The 20521-nt window shown below is 31.0% G+C and overlaps 1 protein-coding gene across 7 annotated transcripts in view; it reads left to right on the plus strand.

Annotated features, from left to right (window-relative positions):
- LOC130442593 (diacylglycerol kinase 1) overlaps positions 1–20521 on the plus strand; it is a 358993-nt gene that overhangs the window by 311488 nt on the left and 26984 nt on the right. For all 7 annotated transcript variants that reach the window (XM_056776853.1, XM_056776857.1, XM_056776852.1 and 4 more), the window contains 4 exons: positions 1822–1944; positions 12208–12332; positions 16693–16930; positions 19965–20164. In XM_056776853.1, the coding sequence (XP_056632831.1) occupies positions 1822–1944; positions 12208–12332; positions 16693–16930; positions 19965–20164 (686 nt within the window). The remainder of the gene's footprint in view (positions 1–1821; positions 1945–12207; positions 12333–16692; positions 16931–19964; positions 20165–20521) is intronic.

Raw genomic sequence — 20521 nt, forward strand, 5'->3', positions numbered from 1 at the left:
AGCCTTTCCTTCAATCTGTTGATTGATGCTTCTGGTGTATAGGGCTTTGATGGATAAAGCTCTTCTGCAGATTTCACTGGGCCAACCTTCGGTTTAGGTAGTGCCTTCCATGCACACGTTTTATCTGTTACAGATATATTGTATTGCCCAAAATTGCCAACGCCGCAATATGATGGCATTTTATACCCCTGGGACAAGTGCAGGCTTCTTTAATGTCACCATTCTATTCCAACACTATAATAAAATTATAACCGCATTAATTCCATATTACATTAACATTAACATATAGCATCTATACCTACCTATAGATACCTTGTAGTTTTTGTCTTTCACACTAGCAAATACTTCCCCTCTGATTACCTGCAAATCAGAGTCAAAGTTTATTTTCTTCACATGGTTTTCACCTCTTTTTATAATATTGTTGTCATTGTTATCATCGATAAAAGCACTGATGCTATAAAGTTTTAGAACATGTTCAAAAGCCATTATTTTCTTAACAATAAAAGGATCTACAAATAAAACAAACAAAAAGGTACTGCAAAAATAAAATAGACATAACCTGAACAAGTTTTAAAGCAGAATTAATATGTTAAATTAACTCACCTGGGGAAAAACTAATAAAAACCTCTTAAATAGTATGTTTCTTTAACAATATATTCAACTGAAAAGTCTTATTTTATCACATTAACCACGAAAACACTAAATGGAAAATTGTTTATGGGCATTTACCATTATCAACGAAATTGTTTGGAGTTGGTATAAGCTTCGCCCGTCTCTGTGAAGTCAGATTTAGGCTGTCTATAGTTTTGTGGATATGATATAACATGAATTTTGTATTTTAAAAATAATTTTCGAAAGCTTTGTTGACATTTCTTAGCAGAACTGGTGGCAATAGACGGCATTTTAGAACGATTTTTTGATGTAAATCTTCTAGTGGCTGCAGGGGTGTTCAATTATAAGATCGAAGTATTTTTCTAACAGGTTTGAACAGGTGTCGCTGTTTCAACGAACTAACAACGACCCCACAAGCTTAATAGATTACCTGATATTACTTCACTGTGAAATAAAAAGTTCCGTCCGAGAAACCTGCATTGCATTGTAGACTGGAATAAGCCTTTATTAACTCTATAAAAATCTCTCAGAATTGAAAAGATAGTCGTGATCATCACATCTTCTACTTCTTGTACCGATCGTATTTTGTATCCGAAGCAAATGGTCGATTTTTTTTCCAAATAACTGAACATGTCGCCACCGTTCCATTAGAACAACGTAGAACGGTCAATTTTGAATAGTAAACTAGTATTTGTTTGCCAGAAGTGTTCGAAAATATCAAGGATTGCAATCGCAAAGGACGAATCATACTCCACCACGACAATGCAACCTCTAAAACGTCAGTTCAAATAAAAACTATTTCGAATAGTCACCGTACAGTCTTTATTTGGTTTCCAATGATTTCTTCTCACTTCAGCAAATCTAAAATACACACCTTAAGAAGCGGTTGATGTGTTTAAATCATATGTTCTGGAGTTACCTCAATCGAAATTTGTCAATTGGTTCAAAAGCATGCAATAGTGAATTGATCTTGATGGATAATATTTTGAAAAACAATATTGCCATACCCAATTATAAATATTTGTTTTGAATTGTCTAAAACTTACCAACTGTCATACAAATTAAATGAGAGAGCTTTGTTGTCAGTTTGTGAAATAATCAGCTTAGGTATGAACGATGGTTACTTTTTGTACCAATAAGTATTTGGAAAAAATATATCATACTCTATTACTTTATGCGATCGTTTCTCATACAGGTATTTTTTTCCAGAAATGCGACATATTGTGAGAAAAGCGAGTATGCTAGATGTGCACCAAGTAAAAGTGTCTCTGAAAGACATTGTTTGTTACCTGTCACTTCTAGAAGCAGGCAGACCAGAGGATAAATTAGAATGTGAGTAAACGCTGTAATCTTTTATGTTTTGTAAAACAATTGATATATTACCGTATTAATTATTGTTTTGAGAATGATCCTTATCACTTATCAACTGTGTAAAATAAAATGCTTCAAAAACTGTTTCCCGTGAATCAAAAATTGAATAATAAAAACAAGATTTATTTTTTTCAGTATAATATTTTATCTATATACACTCAATCTAACGAGGTTACGATTTTTTTAAGCTGTAAAATACATATTTATCTCAGCTGTAACCTCTTCGATTGTCTTTAAGCCATTTTTTAAGTTTGGGAATGGAAATTTTTGTATAAACAGGATGAAACAATTATTTCTTACGTTACGCTGATGATTCTGCATTAGTAGAAGTATAAAAAAATGCGATGTCGTGAAGGGGTCAACCGAATGTGGTCTTTTCTTCGAGTTTTACATCAAAATTGGCATGATAATGGCTTGTTACCGTTTTCTCCTTTTCTAAATAATCAATAAGGATTTTAATCTTGAAATGGAAACACTGTGGTCGTTACCTATTTGGTCGACAAAACAGGTTTTGGTTACTTAGAAATACGTTTCAATTCCATTCTTTCGACATTTCTCCAGTAGTTATTATAAATTATGATTTCTGACGTTCAGCATGCTTTCATTCCATTAGAGTTATCCCTTGCAGGATAATATTTATGTAACTTATCTTGTGTTTTGTTTATTGTGTATTCACGCAAATGTAATGTTTAATTAACATTCATAATTCTTTTTTCTCGATGTTGACCTAACAACGAAATCAGTTTCCTGTATATTTTCTCTTGAAAAATTCTTTTTTTCTTGTCCATGTTTTCACCTTATTACTGTCTACATTTCTCTGAATTTGTCATTGTTTCTTTTAATCAATGCTAGAAAAATTTGCAAAGATCTCGTGATAATAAAAACAGCAATTTTATACATAAAATTTTGAAAGTTGCCTAGATTATTTTTTTTTTGGAAACACCGTATTATTTAGTAGTACATTCCAATCTTGTTCCACTAATGTAGTATAGAGTCTTATACTCAGCAATATTGATTAGTTATTTTTGTATTAAGAGAGTGAAATGTACAGCTGTGAATGTGAATTTACATCGTCTAGAATATATCGGAAATACATCTTGACGCTTTCACACGACTGTTGCCTTGAAAAAAATAAGTCTATAAAACTTCACGGTTGGTTGTAAATCTACCTCCATAGGAGAAGCATATATAGAAGATAGTCTGAATAACAAAATTGAAATTTGTAACAAAATATTGAATTATCCAACTTCTTCCATTATAATATTATAGATTTTGGCAGTGAAAATATGTTAACATTCACTCATCAATAGAGATGCAGAGACATTACTTCTCAGATTAGGTTCAATTATATAGGAATATATGTGTATTAACTTTAATTTTTTTGGGAATAGTTTGATTCATTTATTTTTTATACTTGCTTTGCCTAAAATTTTCTATTGTGATGAAGTTTATTTTGTCTTTTCCTCTGCACTAGAAATTGGTGATTGAGACTGAAAGTGACTAATTAACACCACACTCCGTATTTTTTCTTTCATTTACAAATAAACCACTGAAAACACGTTTACAATGGTATGACGAAATATGAAATACGATTTTAAGGAAAACTTCTAGTTAGATTTATCAAATTGATATAATTGTCATAACAATAACATTTGATATAATTGTTATAATCCTGTTCGAAAAATTCTGAGAGTCCTCTGTTAATTCCATATAAAAATACCTTCCTTTGAACTTGAACTTAATCTGCTTTACAACAGTTAATTAATTCTTACTTCTTAGAATATTTTCATCATATAAGAAATATTCAATCTTAGATACAGACAAGTAGTTATGAATATTATATACCTTCACGGTCAACTTTATTATCATAGACTACCCTTAAGAGACACAATCAAGGTGCTCAACTCGAAAACAACTTAAAAATCGAATAAACAAACATTTGGGAGAATTATAATTTTCATTTTCAAATTCTTTTCGCTACCGATTTTGAAAATTGTGAAGAGATAAAATTCTGAAATGAAGTCAATATTTTAGTGTAATTTGAATAGTTATCAGATATTTTCGTTTCTCTGGAATATAATGAAATCGTTATTCGAAATACGAAAAAATGTATTTTTGTTTTTATATTCTTTATAGAAGCTGACACGGATAGCACAGTTAATTTACCGCCTATTATTCCATACTTTTGGATGTCAACCTGACCAGTATCTATGTGGAATTCATTATAGAGGTTTACAAGTTTGAGTACATTAGAAACACTGGTTCTAACAACGGCTGGGCCAGACATAGTGCCTGTTGAACTATTTAAATTATTAGACAACGAAGGTATCAAGAAGCTTCAAAGGATTTTTAATAAAATTTACAACACAATTTAGTTGCAACCAAGTACTGGTTCAGAACCGCTGCGACTAGAGGTAGAGAAGATGTAGTTCTGTGTTTTATAGATTACGAAAAAGTTTTCGACAGAGTGCAACACCATAAACTTGTTCAAATACTGAGGCGACTTGACATAGACCAGAAAAATATACACTAATCACAGCAAATTAGATGAGTTCCAGAATGTAAAACTATCATACAATAGTGAAGAGATCGAACGGGTAACAAAGTTTAACTGTCTGGGAACTTGGATATGTGAAGACTGGTTGTCAAAAGTAAAAATTAAGTGCCGGATAGAAAAGTCAAGGAGTACATTCATGAAAATCAAATCGGGTTTACAAACTCTGAATTTAACCTCAACCTCAGAATAAGATTTACTATCGACAAGAAAAACCAACGAAGAAATTTTGAGGAGAATAAGAAACGAACGTTAAATGTTGGGTATGATAAAACGTAGGAAAGCGGCATAACTGGGACATGTGAGACGGAACGAGAGGTACCCTTAGCTTCAACTCTTGATAGAAGGAAAGATAGAAAGAAAAAGGGGATTGGGCAGAAAGAGTATGTCGTAAATCCACAATATTAAAAATTGGACAGGAATAAGAAGCACAGGAGAATTAATCCATTCTATCAATATATTTACTTTTTCAACACTAGTTGTACTTTTTGAGATACATGTAGAACAACAGTTAAAGTTAAATATATTTTAAAAGATGAAAATATAATTGATTTACAGAGTAGAATTGAGAGGTTTGAATCTAATGCCTCACCTTCTTAAGAAATGTTCACAACTTTCAACTTATTGATTCATATCCATACTTATCTTGGAAATAAACGCGGGCTTAAATCATTCTATCCCCCAACCATCATGATTTTTCTCAAAGGCCAGGTCAATCTTTCTTTATGAAGTTCATATTCCGAGAATGTGTGTTGTTTCAAAACAATTCCTACGTTTTGTTACTACTCATGTAATTTCTTGAATTAGACATATCTATGAAACTTCGCTTTGAGCTTCTCATAAACTATTCGCATGCATTAACTTTGAAGCTTGAGTTTCTATTAACCCATTAAGTACCAAATTTTTTTAAGTTCAGTTTTTATTTTAATTGCCCGAATTTTTAGTTTTAGTTCTAGTTCTTTTAAATTTTTTTGTTTAATATTAATACTCATTTGGAGATCATGCGAAATGTAGTGAATATTTTAAATAAATTAAAAAAAAATTATTGAAAGTCTATATGAATACATATTATGGTGACACATTATTATTTTGAATGGAATATGGGAAAATATTCTACATTCAAACCTATATCACATTCTCCCTATTATTTTCTCAAGTTTGTCTTGCATACTCCCCATTTTCTTTGCTTTCCTTCAAAAGTTCTTGTCAAATAGTGATTTTCTTTGTGGCTGGCCCGTACATGGAAGCTAACATTCTTTGCCTGTGATCTACCCGTATTTTTCGGATCTGACGTAAAAGATACTTTCAAATAGTGTATCGTTATTTCACGCCTAAAATCCAGAAGTGGCGTTCTGCCCTCCATAACACAAAAAAGCACATAAGCATTGATAACTGCTGTATCTAACATTTGAGTAAATACTATACTTTTGCACGTTCCACTCCAAAAAATCTACTCCCCCCATAAACTTACACTAAACATATTCTGAAATCAAATATAGTTGAGGGACACTTTTTTTGGCTTTTTCTGTTCTGAACCATCTATAAGCTTTCATGCTTGAAAAGCATTTTTACACAATTATTAAGTTAACGCCTAAGAACCATTGCTACGCTATATAGAAGAAAAGCTCTACAATTTCTGTGTCCGATGAACCTAATAAATCTGGTGTCTGAAAATAATCGAAGCTATAAGCAGACAATATATTATCATGTATTATATTATCGATTATCATGTTTTCATATTAATTTCACGATGTAAATCGACAACACAAAAATAGTTTGTTTTGTTCAAATCATAGGTACCCTCGGTTTTAAAGGGCTACGTTTACCGCTTGTCCCCGTCGTAAATAAACACATGTTTTTCACTATATATTCACCAAAAATATGACAATATTTGGATTACAACAAAACAACAGAATGCATTATTTTGGTGAATAACTACACTAGAACATAGATTGGTTCCTGTGTAAAATGTGTAATTTGAGAAGAGCCGGAAGTTGTTGCTATACAATGACACTCTGTCATAGAGTTGAAGTTAAATCAGAGATGATTCCACAATTTTGTTTATGACCGTTCATTAAATTCACACTTCAGAGGCAAATGTCAATATAAAACGAATAATTGAGGCACATAGTACATATATCTAAAATAACAAAATGAAAATTGCAGAGATGGGGAGCACATGTAACATATCAGTCAAAGGATCGGCAATTTATCATTTGATTTTGGTTATTTCGCGAACTGACTATTTATTGCGACGAACGGGCGCATTTGGCATGTGACTCTAACATTTACGAGAAATAAAACAATAATGAAAACAAAGAGCATAATCAAATATGAAAAAATCGAGGCAACTAGTTACGACCTAAATGTTCAAATTTTCGTTAATCATTTTTGACGCGAACATCCATTATATCATCCAAAGTAGTTGGTCTAGTTGTACAAACAAGTTCTTTAATCCGCATCTAGGGACAAAAGTCTGAGACCGTTAAGTACGGGGACCAGACTGACCAAGAAAATTGGTTTGCATGTCTTATCCATCATTCAATTTAAACAATTTCCAACAACTTTGGTGTAATATTTTGGGTACTCATCGGTTTGGAACAACATATACATACGAATATTTTCTAGAAGAAGAGGTGATTTGGAAAATATAAATAACAAATATTTTTGTGCAAGTGAAATTTTGTTTAAAGAACCTAGTAAATACTTTAAACTTTTCATCTAATTAATTCACCCGTGGCATGTCAAAATACGGTTAACGGTGTTTGTACAGAAGAACAGACATTTGTAAATCAGAAATTTTCACAATGTGGCACAGTGGCGAAATAAAGAGTACATATCTCCCTTTTTATTTTGGAGTGGATGATGCCTATCTTCACGTATGATTTAATGATGAAATTTAGGTCACAACTGAATTAAGGCAAAGATTTTTTTTATTTTGCAAGCAGGTCGCATCTACCACTAGAGTAATTAGCGATGGGAATTATAAATGGGTTTGTGTTATTTAGTATTAACTGATACTTTCATATTTACATTTATTAAAATATATCAGTGTAAACGTGTACTTTACTTGCTTATTGTTGTAATTTCGGCATTGATATTTCGTGTTGATATAAATGAAATTATTGTTGTTTCAATTTGTTGAGCTGATGTCTCTATGTAAAGTTAAGATATCTCAAACTCTGATGTAAATATGTCAAATCTGACAATGCCATCATGAATTTTAGAATTTTTAATGGTTTACGTAATGGCAACGTGTCGTCATACGAGTGCTATTAGAGTTGTTTACACATACTTGAAACAATCATATTCGTCGAAAAATGGTTTTGGTCGTGGACTAAACCAACAGCAGTGCTTCGATCACCTCGCTTTGATGTTTAGTGATGAAACACCTTCCCGAGTCACAGTGTTTCGCTGGTTTTCCAAATTCAATCGTGGTCGCACTCCGCTACAGTATGAAGCTCGTCACGGTCGTCTAAAATTGGATTTTGTGCCAGAAAACATCGATGCTGGGCCTTAACTAATATTGCAATATCGTCGTGTGACATATAGTGATATTGTAATTCAATATTGCATGAAAATTTGACTGCCAAAAAGATTATTTCGCGTTAGATACCGAATAATTAATAGTGGTGTAATAATAATAATAATTAATGAATAAAAACTGATCGTGTCCATTGATGCAAACAAATGCTAAAACAATCAATTCATAAGATCATGATAAGCGACGAATTATGGATCAATGCATATGAAGCAATCGACTTTTTTTGACTTTCGACTTTCAAGACGAGTCAAATCCAATAAAAGTTCACGCACGAAGCACTTCGAAGCAAATGGTCGCCTGTTTTTTCAGAATAACTGGAGGCCATTGTTCCATTAGAGCAACGTAAAACGAACAATTCTTAATAGTACACCAGTAGTTGTTTGCCAGAAGTAAAAAATCAGGGAAACCAATAGCATAAAATGAATAACGAATCATTCTCCACCACAACAATGCGATCTCTGCGATCAATGCGATTATTAGGTGCCAAACGTTTGTTTGGCACCCAATAATTTCTCCTTATTATTCTTATAATTGGTTCAAACACATGCGTGTATTGATCTTAATGAAGAATATTTTGAGAAACAATAAAGCTGTATCCAATTATAAATATTTGTTCTTATTTGTCTACCTCAAATACATGTATTAAACGTTTCCTTGTTGACTTCTATGCACCTCACAATATCCTAATATCAATAAAATTTCAATTTGTACCAAATTAGATAAAAGATCCATTGTAACTTCCAACAGACATCAACGTTAAAGATCTTATTTTTGCATTCATAACCATTTTAATGTAATAACTCCAGCGGAGAAATTGCAAATGTAGCTATAAATCTAAAACTAGTACATAAAAATATTCTATACGATTTACAAAATGTGGGTGATCTATTTGAAATCACATATTTAATTATAGCTAAAGAAATGAACGATTTTATGTAAATTTTACGAAAGCAAAATGTATAGCAGAGATAATTTAGGAGCCTCATACTCTGGATATCGATACATGTCAAAGGCCGTATTGCAGAGTTTCCTCCTGAGACGCTTGGATGAGATCGAATTGTTATAGTAAAAGGCATCAGATATATTGCTTTCTATAATAGGGGGACGACCTAGAAAAAAATTCAAATAAATCGGTTAAACTAGATTCAACTTTTTGCGGAAATAATTCATTCAAAATCTTGTTAGATCAGTGAGTAGAATACATTATTTCATCAAAACAAATAAATGAAGTTCATCATTATAATATCCCTTTCAGTTTTCTTCGAAAATTTATTCCATTCACTCTTAATTAATTTGATTTAATCAAAAAAACTGAGTCCTTAGTAGAGGCCCAAATAAAAGAATAGTGGGCAGAAGCATATTTAAGTTGATATTGAGTAATTGAAGAAATTGTAAGCTGAAAATAAGTGTCACTGAAATTTGAAGGTTTTTGTAATCAATTGGTTGAACAATACAGTTACTTTGGCTCAACCAAAAGATTAAAATCAATATGTAAGATATGGCAAAAGTGGAGGCAGCAGCTTCTCTTGTATACCATGCGGCTAAAGGATAATGTTCGACGATCAACTAACCCTTTCCATTTTTTTCAAATACTTCATTGATTTTGATTGATTTGAAATAAGGATAGGTAATAAGTTAAAGACTACGAATAGCTAATGCTATTCACGGTACTTTTTATAAATTATATATTAAATTATATAATTATATAAGGTAATTGGAATTGGAATTGGAATTGGAATGAGAATTAGAAAAGTAATGTGACAATAAATTTGCACATAAAAAACTAGATGTTATATTGAATTTCTTTTTGTGACGTTATGTGAACTAGAAAGTATACATCAATCTGCTCAATAATGAAAATGAAATTCGTGCTTATGTTATAGCTGGAAGACGTAATACCGTTAAACAATTTATTCACCTCTATCATTAAACTAGGTGATGATTTGGTGTTAGTTGTTTAATTTTCTAGTTTTTGTGAACATACAGGAGATTGTGATATATGTTCTTCTTCAGACACCACCTACGTATGGTGTGGCGTGGTCATGTTAACTAGCATGTTCGCAATAAAAGCAAAACTGAATTTACACTTTAACATGTCTTGAAATTTTTTTCCTAATGAAGATAATTCGTTTCCAAACGACACTGTGCATGAAATGTATGGAAATTGAAAGGAAACAGGAAGTACTTGAGTTTAAGGTTCGATGATTGCTAATTTTGTTTATCAAAGTTTTCGCAACTTCTTTTCTATTTATGTTTTATATGTACATATCATACTTTATTATAATATAAAGTAATCGTAAACTTGCAGATTCATTCACAATTAATTAATAAGTTCATTCGCTGTTTTAATTAATTGATACCTACTGATAGTTATTATGTAGATAGAGAGGGTAGCACCAGACAGACGGAGTAATCCGACATTTATCATTTTACGTTATATGTTGTTTTATCACTACCATTATTATTTGACCTACTGTCCTGCTTCTGTATTTCACAATGAAAAAATTTATATGATATTGAATGCTTTGCTCTGGACAGAATAAACTTCAATGATCTGTTACTTTTAATTGGTGGTGTTTAGTGGATTTGCTCTGTAGCGTATTAGTAGTATAGTTAGATAGATAGATTAGTAGTGTAGTGTATCATAAAATTTATATTGATGTAGTGAACGTCCTATGTCATCGGCCTCAAAATAATTTTAAAATATTGTTATTAAACGTAGGAAATACAGAAGTTCACCAATAACTATATACGTGGGTAATGAAACAAAAATCAGAAGAGAATGGCGGATAAAAGAAACTTTGTTTAGCAATTAGAGGGGCGGCAAAAAATATGTTGCTGCCCCTATGGACATCTGAGATGGCTTAAAAAAATTGTGCAGTTTGCAGATTCTATTACATTAAATCATTTCACATTATCTTGAAATATTATAGACCACGGAACTCCACAGCATGACAATTTGAATCGTTCGGAATAGAAGACGAAGATATCTGACAGCTAGATCCATCTCACATTTGGACGATATCAAATAACTTGAAGAAATGATACAATAATAATAAATTTATAACATCAATGATAGATGAAGAGATTTGTAAAATTTATAGAGCCTATTCTGATATTGTCGAGAAACATTGTAGTTATCAACTATACGCATACAATGAAGTAGAAACTCTATGAATCTGATGGAAAATCATTATGTGAAATAGCGATTAAAATAGCGCAGTGCTAATAAACCCGGCACAGAAACCTACAGGATGGACACCTAAAAAAAAGATTTCATCCATTGAACCCGCAGACTTCTACAGATTTTATTGCGGAAAATCTACACGGCAAACTTATACACTAACATCCACTATTATTGCGAGATATAACGAAAAAAGAAACTTTTCCACATTTCTACCAATAATCACTTCACAAGAATCTCCACCAATGCCCAACCAAAAAATTGCCTGGTGCAAATGGAATTTAAAATTACAATTCGTACTACTTCAACTTCCAATCGGACATCCGTGTTTTGTACCAATAAATCCTACAATAGAAATCAGAAAATAATCAGGAAATATAGTTTTAATATGAATCCAACTTTTGAAAAACGTGTTACTGATCTTTTGAAAGAAATTCCTCCAGTCTCCAAAGCTGCTGAAAGTAAATTCAAGAAAAATACCTGCGACAGAAATTCCAAATAAGCTTGAATCAAATAATAAAAACAAGACTAATATCATAGAAAAAACTTGAGTGAAACTGTCAATCTACTTGATTAATCAGTTGTATAAGAACAAAAGATAAAAGCACTTGAAGAGTAACCTACCGAATACCAATAGCGGGAAAATCAGGCTCATTGTATTATTTGTGATGAATGCTTCGGAGAGACTGATTGCAGTATTGTCAATGTGACAACTGGCACCACGAGGCTAGTTTTGATGATGAAAAACGTTAAATGTATTATCAAATTTCATTGTTGTGTAAATTCCTATTTTTAGAATTTTCACAGCTCAAATGCTAGGTCTCCAAAATATGTCAATTTCTATTAAAAACAAAATTTTCTGATAGGAATATTGTACAATAATCTGCTCCCCTTTGACTTTTTCAAACTGTATATTGAACTAGTAAATCCACTTTTTTTCAGTTATGTTTCGTCTGTATGATACAAATGGAGATGGGGTATTGGATACAAATGAAATGGATTGTATAGTTAATCAAATGATGACAGTTGCTGAATACTTGGGTTGGGATGTATCAGAGCTTAAACCAGTAAGTAATGCACATTGTTTGTAATTTGATCAGATTATTAACGAAAAATGACTTCCACAATTATCTACTTGAAAAAAATAATCTTGAAGGCTTATATATATGAACTGAGAAAATATTTTTGTGTAACCTTTTTTCTCTCCGAAAAGATTCTTCGGTAAAATCAAAAAATGTAGGCTGGCCTTCACTATTTCCCAAGTAATAAAGGCAATAATTTAGGTGTCAATCGACAGATATTTATTAATAAAAACCAGTGACATCAGTTTCGACTTGTGGAAATGTCGTAGTTAAAAACTATGCCACTTCGAAATTTCGTTTTTTTTTTATTTACTACTGTTATTTTTTCTATTAGTCACTGTCGATAGGTTAATTTGCAACAACTTCAGTCTCACCTGATGAAATAATCAAAGTCGATAAAATACCAAAATCGATAATTAGAAAATCGAGATCAAATATTTTATCTTATTTCTTTGTGCGTTAATTCGAGAAAACTATATTTAACGCTTATAATCAGTCCCAAGTTTTATTTGAGAATAAAATTTGGAAAAATTTAATCATAAACTTCTGCATACGAGTGGTAGAGTCATTTATTTGAAGAGTCGAGATGTGGTATTTGTCGTTCTGTCTCCCAATCAATCCCAAAATGAGTTTATCATCATAAAATTATAACTTAATAATTTTCCAAGTATAAGGGGAAAGTTTCTCATTATTTTTAACTAATACCTTTACAATTGTTGGAGTATCACGCTATCAAACCCTATCACATGTTTGTGAATAAAATTATTCTTGATTTTAGGTCTCTTCTGTTTTAAAACTAGTTTTTTTAATGATTTATGGAAGATAATATTTGACGTTTCGACTTTTCTTTAATTCTTTATCAAAATATGATATTGACACTGACAGCTTGCGTATTAATATTAATCAATAGATCACCTATATCATGAACATCAAAATATGAATAAAATGAAACTAGAACTTTGTTCTAATAAGAAAAATTAATTTTTCCTTAGTCCTTACATCTTAAATATGTAGCAGTAGTTAATCAATCAAATTATTTGTAGTTTTATTAGAATTTACAAAATAGAGCTATAAATTTATTTATTATTTAGGTCTTTTTTATCATTTATAGCTGTTTCGTTTTTATGAATGTGAAAAATTTCTAAAAATTCTCTTTTTCGTGTATTAGATTCCGTTCCAAGAATTTTTGAATCTTTATATTTGAATTTATGTTTTTTTTGATATTTCATGGTTTTCACGCAGTTTTATTATTTTATCGTATTAATGACCTTTAGTCTATTTTATAAATACTGAGATGTCTACCCTATGTAGACAGCGTCAGAATTAGTACAAGGCACTTCATATATAATATTACTTCTTTTGTTTTTTGGTGTTTTAGATTTCAATTTAGTGAGATATTTGAATAACGTAATATTTCCTTTATGACTTACACTAACATCATATTTATTAAAATAAGGTCGTATTTGTTGGGAAAGTCCTTGTATATATGGTTAGGGAAAATGTTTTATGTTTTGATGTTTCGTTTCTGTTCTGTTTTTTAATTTATTGTAGTGTCTATTTATCCTTTTCTTGAATATGTTGTTTATCATTTTCAATGCAGTTTTTACTTTTTAAATAGCTAAGAATCTAAATTCAAAGTCTGAAAGTTGGATAGATCTACCAGCCAAACTTATTATCACTGATCTTTTTTGTAACAAAAGTTCAAATATCTTGATGACTAAGTTGGTTTCGTATAACCACTCTGTTTTCATGTTATTGTTAATTCCATATAATGTGACATCAAGAAAATTGATTTTATTATTTTGTTTTTTATGATAAGAATTGAATTATTTATTAATGTTTTCAATTTGATTCTTTGATACGGCATAAATGAAATCATCTACATATCGGAAAAAGAATGGAATATCCATATCAAGTTTGCCAAGGATAGTTTCCTCGAGATCTTCCATTACTAATTTTGCTACACTTGAAAGGGAAGCTCCCATCAATTTGTTTGTATATTTCATTTCCTTATTTGAAATACGTTGTTGTTAGTGTGAGTTCTATAGCTTTTATAAATTCGTTTAGAGATATTACTGTATTTTCTTTAATTTTGTCCCATTTATTTATCAATATGTTTTTCATAATGGTAATAGGAATATTATTGTAAAAAGAAACCACATCTAACGAAATAAATACATATTCGTTAGGAATTTTTATATATTTTTTTTTTGAAATCCCATATGTTTTTGATATAGTATTTGTTTTGGTGTAAAATTTTTTCAAATAATTTGATAATGGGGTAAGAGGAGTTTGAATACTTAAAACAATCGGTCGAAGGGAAATGTCAACCTTGTGCAGCTTTGGTAAACCATATATTTTAAGAGGTAAGGCATTATGAATTTTCAATTTTTTTGCATCCTATGGCGAAATAAAAGTTGTTCTTCCTAAGATCGAATTAGATCATTATTATGTGTTTTGATAAGAATTGATAGGGTCTTTTAAATTGTTTTGTAAGTTGTCTCACCGTTTAATAATTTCATCATTCTTCTGATTTCATCTTCTGATTTCATAATAACGGTTTTATTAGATTTATCTGCTTTCAAAATTTTGAGATCTCTGTTTTGATTGATTTTGATTGGGCTTTAGTTATATTTTGGGGTTTGATATTGCTCTGTAAAGACTAAACGTTAAATTTTATCTTATTATTAAAAAACTAATTTTAAAATAGAAGAGACTTAAAATCAAGAACATATATATATATATATATATATATATATATATATATATATATATATATATATATATATATATATATACATATAAATTTTAAACTCTAAAATTCTAAATTCAATATTTAAATTGAGTTAAGATGGAAGAAGACATAGAATCACCAAAAAAGTAAGCGCCGCATGGCATCTAACCTAACAAATCTTATATAAAGTTTAGATTTGTTCATGAATGTTATTGATAGAATTTTTAATTTCACAAATTTTTAGACGTATTTACCGAGAGGTGCCAACTCTTATGAAGGTGTCTTATTCTATCGCGGAATGTCCCCTTTCGTTTAATCTTTATTTGAATTCGATCGCAAATATATGTGCTCCATTATCGTAAATACCGGCGATGTTATTTACGCATTCTGTTGCAAAACGATCGCGAACGAAATTTTTGAAATTAGATGTTGTGCTCCAAGGTAACGGATTTATTACTACCCGTACCGTTCCTACAAGTCGATGAAAGATGGAGAATTCGATCTTGAGTATATTATTTCAAATGTAACCTACTTTAAGAATGATGCAATTTTGTTTTTAGACCTACTTTCACTATAGCAATACGATATGTTCTTTTCCATTTTATTAATCTAGGATAGCTCTGCAAATAAAATATCCATCAAATTCTCGAACGTGTACTGTTAGTTCTGATGTAACATTGTAGAGATAATTGTATACGAACTATATACAGAATCATCATTAATCACAACATTCAACACACTGACAAGAAAAAAAATAGTCTATAACAAAATCTCATCATGTCATTTTATCATCATAACCAAATTTTAACTTTTCAAGAATTCGAAACCGACAACTGTTTAAAGAGAATTTCGATGAAAATGTAACACAAACATAACGAAACAATTGTTAACTATTATCAACTTCCCATATGTGCTTTTCCTTTTGTCCAGTAAATACATTATTAATTCACGGAGCAAATGCCTCACATTTGCAGATTAACAAGTTGCATAATGGCGTGTCACGTAGTTATTTATATAGGGTTAAACTTGCAACGATCCAGTGGCGGTCTTATTCTTCCTCTTTTTTAGAACATGGTACTGTTTTGGAGATATGAGGCCTTATTCCTAGAAAACTTGAGTTCAAATGTTGTACCAACTCTTGGTACTCCGACTAAAGGTCTTCCTTACGTTAGCAAATTTTTCTTATGTCATTGTTCGGAGTAGGCATCTTGTAAATGCTATTTCGCTTCTTATCTATACATACTCGACAAGGCTTAACCCGATTTTCTAGTTTTTTACCATCGAAAAATTTAATTTACTGTCTAAGCATATATAGAGAATTTGAAACAGTATTCTGTAAAGATATATTTAGTTAAAATCTCTCTGCTACTTCCCCGAATTTGTAAGCATTCTTTGCATATCGTCCACTAAAACAACGTCATCGGTTTACAGCACTGTAGTGGTTGTGACGTGAATGATGGACCAAAGGCTGTGGTACTAACGTTTTACAATCTTCAACTGGTATTTTCTTCAATAGATACAATTTTCTTCAGTAGTTTTTCAGTCACACTGTGTTAAAGGCTTATGTGAGGTTGTCTTCTTTAGATACAATTAAAAAATTGTGAATTGCAGATTCTTCAAGATATGATGGTGGAAATAGATTATGATGCTGATGGTACGGTTTCATTAGAAGAATGGAAACGAGGAGGTCTCACAACGATACCACTTTTAGTGTTGTTGGGCCTCGATTCAAACGTAAAAGAAGATGGAAATCACTTATGGAGATTGAAACATTTCAGCAGGCCAGCATATTGCAACCTCTGCCTTAATATGTTAGTTGGATTAGGAAAGAAAGGTCTCAGTTGTGTTTGTAAGTAATCAAATATATATATACTTTTGAACTGAATAGTTATTTATCAATGAACAAAATGTTGACTGACACTTATTTATATTTCAAATATATCAACGCTTAAATTAAAAAAAAAAACACTTTTTTCGAAATCGGCAGTAGAGATTGGTTTGTACAAATCGGCAGTGAAATTGCTTTTTAGCGTCTAGGCATTGAAGTGACATCCGTTTCATGTTCGACAACAGCCGAATACATGTCAACCAGCTTACAACCTTTCAACATTACGAATAATTCAACCTGTTCTATTAAGTCTCGTTTTGTCACTCCTGATAAGTTGCCTGGGCTAAACGTCTCGGCAACTAATCTCCAGCCTCGTCAGTACGACTTTAGTGCCTTGATACATACATAAATATTTTCCATATTATGTGGTATTTGAAAGCCTACCCTTTTATAGTTTACGAGAGAGGTTAACATCAATTTTTTAACAGAAAATTTTGGGAAAACAGAAAAATATTTTTTTCAAGTTAAAGCTTTGAAAAATTTTGAGAACTCTGTTCACATTGTCTACTCAACTCTTACTCTGTCGATTGCACCATACCGTATTTCAAAATTGTTAATTTTCATGTAATGAACAGAAATAACTGATATTATGCTGGTATTTACATTGTAAAATTTTTCATTTTTCTGTAAATGTAATGAAATTTCTTATTACAAATGAATTTTGTATTTGTTTTTGATTTTAAATCCTTTTTTTTCTTGGAAAAATGAATCCGATAACTTTTATCTTGATAGGAATCTCAAACAAAAGTCTAGTGTAAGTGTAAAATGAGAATAAAATAACTCACAATAAATTGTAACCGGCTTAAAATCATGAAGAGCTCAATATTGAACATCATAACTACTAGTTTCATTTCGAAATGCAGAAATCGTTCATGAAGAAAAATTTATTCATTAATTTAGGAAAATCAGTTTTGAAATCATTTTGCGATCTAATCATTTTGTCTAATACTTAAACGTTATATGAGACCCTGCCAGTAAATTTTTAGATAGGAAGCTCTTTATCCTACACCGTTTTAGGACCGTAAGTTATCACTTATGTAAATATCATCTGCGCTCTGAGATTATTTGTTTAGGCTTAAAAGTAATCTAGAACATATCGAACATAAACCGATCCTCGCGCTCCTAACATAATCCGAAGTTCTCTGTCAGAATTTTCATATTATTTGATAAATTTACATCTACTGAGACAAATAAAACGTTGACTGCATAATGTCGTTAGATAGTGTATAATGTAATGAAATTCATGGCATTAGAGGGATAACATGGTGAGATTAATTTCTTGGGCGAATATACAAAAGAATAGTATAGTACAGCATGCTAAAAATATTGAAATTCTTTATCCTGTGTAGTGGTAAACAAACCTAGTGTGAAAGCAAAATTAGCACCTTGTCTTACTTACACTTACACGGGAGGGTTAGGAAGAATAGGTGGTAAGAAAAGTCAAATTTTTATGAAGGATAAAACAATAACGTGAGAAAGATCAGCCAATTATCTAAATGGATGAAATGTATAATCATTCCTACTACATTAGAACAAAAAGCTTGGTCTACATATGGCAATGAAGAATTAAAACCTTTTTTGCCAATGTTAATGTTCAGTAATAGTTGACCAAAACCACAACAGGTAATATATTTTATGAAATATGAGTGAAAAATGTTAATATTAATATTAATATTAAATATAAAGTTTCCAAAATAAGTGATAAACTATATTCCTCCCTTAGTACTTGAATCAGTTGAATACTAATTAGAAACAATTTTGTTACCATCCTGACATGTGTACTACTACTCTCTCTGTTATAGGTAGTAGTAGTCTTAGTTGCATCTAGCAGGGCGAAAATTAGATTTGCAAGCAATAAATACAAATTAAAGACCAAGAAAACGTTGAGTCCTTGAATTCCTTCAATTTGATTTGTCAAAATGTATAGCCTTGTATATACGCCGTCTTCCAACAATGAATATTTATTTATTTAGCTATCAATGTTTGCCGCCGGTAAAAAGAACAACGTTACCCAGGTCACGTCTTCAGAAGGAAACCTTTGATCCTCATAAGGATAATAGTACGAATTTATGGCATCAGAGGAATGTCATCGATAGTGCATAAAATTTTTTACCTGATTATTTGAAGACTAAAGTGCAGATTCCGTGACATGCTATTCTGGCAAGGGTTATGGAACGAGTATATAAATTTTTATATTGCCATTGGGCCTTAATAAGTATGCAAAATTTCAAATTAATCCGACGTGTTGAAATGCTCGGAAATGAATTTTGAAAATTCCGTTACATACAAACAAGATAATAAAAGCGAGTACAGTGGTCTCTTCTGATAACATGACCTAATTTGAAAAAAAAAATAGAACGTGTAGATTTTACCTACATTATTTTGTATGTATGATATTTACTATAAGGTGAAATTTTAATTATGGATGTTTGGGAAAAATCAAGCTCTCTGTATATTCATAAGGTATTTGAGGATGAATAATATTATAACATAAAAAACAAATCTAAAGATTTCTTTTTGGTTAGGTAACCTAATAAGAGGACTTCGGTTAGGATATATATTATTAAAGTTGTCACAGATGTCTTGTCGATTTCTATGCTTTGCTTTACTTTCTAAAAAAAAAAAACGAAAACTTGGAGAAAATTACAATACCACTATAATATGGGTTATTTTCCAATACACCTGAATCGAGTTACTCGTTTTAGGGATAACTGATACGTTCCATACTTGGAACTCGCTCTGTATATACAATTTAGAAAACATTATTAATCTCTTATAAATACTAATGGCGGTGTGGAAATTGAGTGATGGATCTGATATTTTCAATGAGTGTTATTCCAGTAGACTTATAATTGAATGTTGTCTTCTTCAAAATAATTCCTTAAATAACTACGGATACTTAGAAACGTTTCTTTCATTTCTCATAACAGTGATGGATTGTGGATACTGGGATAGCCATCAGCTAGTCGGTTACATTTTCATTTTCAATTTTTAGTTTGCAAGTACACCGTCCATGAACGATGTGTAGCTCGTGCCCCGGCAAGTTGTATAGCAACATATGTAAAGAGCAAAAAATCTTGCCAAACGCTACAGCATCACTGGGTGGAAGGAAATTGTCATGGAAAATGCGCTAGATGTAGAAAACCAGTGAAAGCTGGCATTACTGGATTACATTGTAGGTGGTGTCAAATAACTGTAAGTATTTCAAAATAATGATTAATGTACTTTGAAAATAAACAACTGTATTCGGGAACGAACATCGAAGTGAATAATAAGATTTTAAATGAATAAGTTTACTTGAGACATTTAATATTCAGCTTTTGTAAAGAAAAATATGTTTCTGGAAGTGATCTTTGATAGAAAGGAGTTATCCATGGTTTTTACCCCATCTCATAGATAAGAATAGAAATAATGTGATAAAATGTGGAAGGACTAGTTAGACTTTCAAAAAATTACTGGATACCATGACCTAAAAAATGACGATCTGACCTGATAAAGTAGCTACCAAATGCTCAATATTCGTCGACAAAAGCTGCATCAGGACATAAAATA

The sequence above is a fragment of the Diorhabda sublineata genome, chromosome 4, assembly GCF_026230105.1.
Source record: "Diorhabda sublineata isolate icDioSubl1.1 chromosome 4, icDioSubl1.1, whole genome shotgun sequence".
NCBI lineage: Eukaryota > Metazoa > Arthropoda > Insecta > Coleoptera > Chrysomelidae > Diorhabda > Diorhabda sublineata.